The sequence below is a fragment of the Trichechus manatus genome, unplaced genomic scaffold (genome assembly GCF_000243295.1).
Source record: "Trichechus manatus latirostris isolate Lorelei unplaced genomic scaffold, TriManLat1.0 scaffold00135, whole genome shotgun sequence".
Lineage (NCBI taxonomy): Eukaryota > Metazoa > Chordata > Mammalia > Sirenia > Trichechidae > Trichechus > Trichechus manatus.
Genome location: NW_004444071.1, coordinates 4,961,557 through 4,963,214, shown reverse-complemented (window position 1 = coordinate 4,963,214; position 1,658 = coordinate 4,961,557). Strand labels below are relative to the sequence as shown.

At 34.1% G+C, this 1,658-nt stretch overlaps 1 protein-coding gene across 1 annotated transcript in view; it reads left to right on the top strand.

Moving 5' to 3' along the window:
- The window catches only part of ADAMTS12 (ADAM metallopeptidase with thrombospondin type 1 motif 12), a 392,100-nt gene that overhangs the window by 141,718 nt on the left and 248,724 nt on the right, over nucleotides 1–1,658 (top strand). The window contains exon 3 of the mRNA XM_004385253.1: nucleotides 101–251. Within this exon, the coding sequence (XP_004385310.1) occupies nucleotides 101–251 (151 nt within the window). The remainder of the gene's footprint in view (nucleotides 1–100; nucleotides 252–1,658) is intronic.

Sequence of the window (1,658 nt, the reverse complement as noted above, 5' to 3'; positions counted from 1 at the left end):
AATAGATGTATTAATAAAGTGCTATATAAAACTTTGTTATGAATTTTCTTTGCATAGATAAAAAGGTGATTCAAATAAATCTTCTTGAATGTATTTTCAGACTGGATTTTTCCAGCTACCACATGGAGACTTCTTCATTGAACCTGTTAAAAATCATCCAGTGGCTGAGGGACAGTACCACCCACACATCATTTATAAGATGCAGAGGCAGAGAGTTCCACAGATAAAGGAGCCAACTTGCGGATTAAACGGTACTGTGACACAAACGTCCTCACAGGACTGGGGTTTGTTTTGTTCTTTCGATTGTTTTATTACAACAAGACCTGTTCTTATTCAGGCCTGTCATCTCCTCCCCATTCTGTTACCAGAAAGTATAGAGTCTTATATAAATCATTTCACTCCTCTATACTCAAGTCTCTTCCTATTGTTAATGGGAAAAGAAAAAGCATCTCTTTCATCCTTGTTACATTAGTTGTTGATACTCATATGAATTGGTTTTGTAAAAAATTGTTACGAATCCCTTAGAGGAAGGTATTTTACAGAAAAGACATCATAATGTTCAGTATTAGCAGTGTTATAATACATTAGTATGGAATATAACAAGTCTGCTCTTCACACATGCATATGGAAGGCGGATTTAAATGTTTGAGGATGCTGATAATGATGAGTGAAGAAAACTGAGGAAAAAAATGAACAGTTATCAGATGATGAATTTAGCTAAATGGTTTTTGGTCTTCTGTTTTCTGAGGTTTGTATCCTGCGCCATGATCTGAGCTGCCAGTCTCTACCTTGTATTAAACAATTTCAGGTAGTTTTCAGAAATAAATGAACCCAAGTTTTTTTCTTGCAACTTCCGTATTCTCTTTAATGTGTAGGAGATAATAGACTTCTGCATGAGAGGCCATTGTAAATTGGGACATTTTCTAAATTATTGTATAATTTCTCCTTTCTTCAGAGAAATAACAATGCCAGAAGGAACATTTAACAAAAGGAATTCATAGTATTATTTGTATGTCTTAAGAATTTGGAAACCATTGACCTTGAAGAGAAAATAAGTAGATAATGAAGGAGTGAGAGAAAGTGAATCCTGGTAAGGGTTTTGGAAGAATCACAACTTGAGCTTTGCAAGAAGGAAAATGAATGGATATTAATTGTGTTTGTCATGTTGTGCAACCATCATCATTATACAACTAACGTCACTGAATTGTACATGTGAAGAATGTTGAAATAGCAAATGTTTTGTTATATATATATTACTACAACAAAACAAATCAAGCAAACAAACAAAAAACTCATTCACTTCATGTCCCAAATGGAGCTCATCCTATTTTAAGAACAATTGTGAATAAATATATTAACATATATATTTTTAAGATGAAAGGCTATGAAATGACAAAGGGATAGGCAGCTTCCCTACAGACTTCACCCAAGCCCAAGCCTTAAACTAAATGGCAACTTTCCTGGTTGTTTCTTTTAGTGGAGTACCTATGCAATAAGAAAACTTTGGAGTCTATGTTTTCTGGCACAAAAAATGGAAAACTGTTTTAATTCCTTAACTTAGTAAGCTATTGCCTCTTTGTTGTAAATTGTTACTGTTGTTGTTAGGTGTCATCTAGTTGGTTCTGACTCACAACGACCCTATGTACAACAGAAACAAC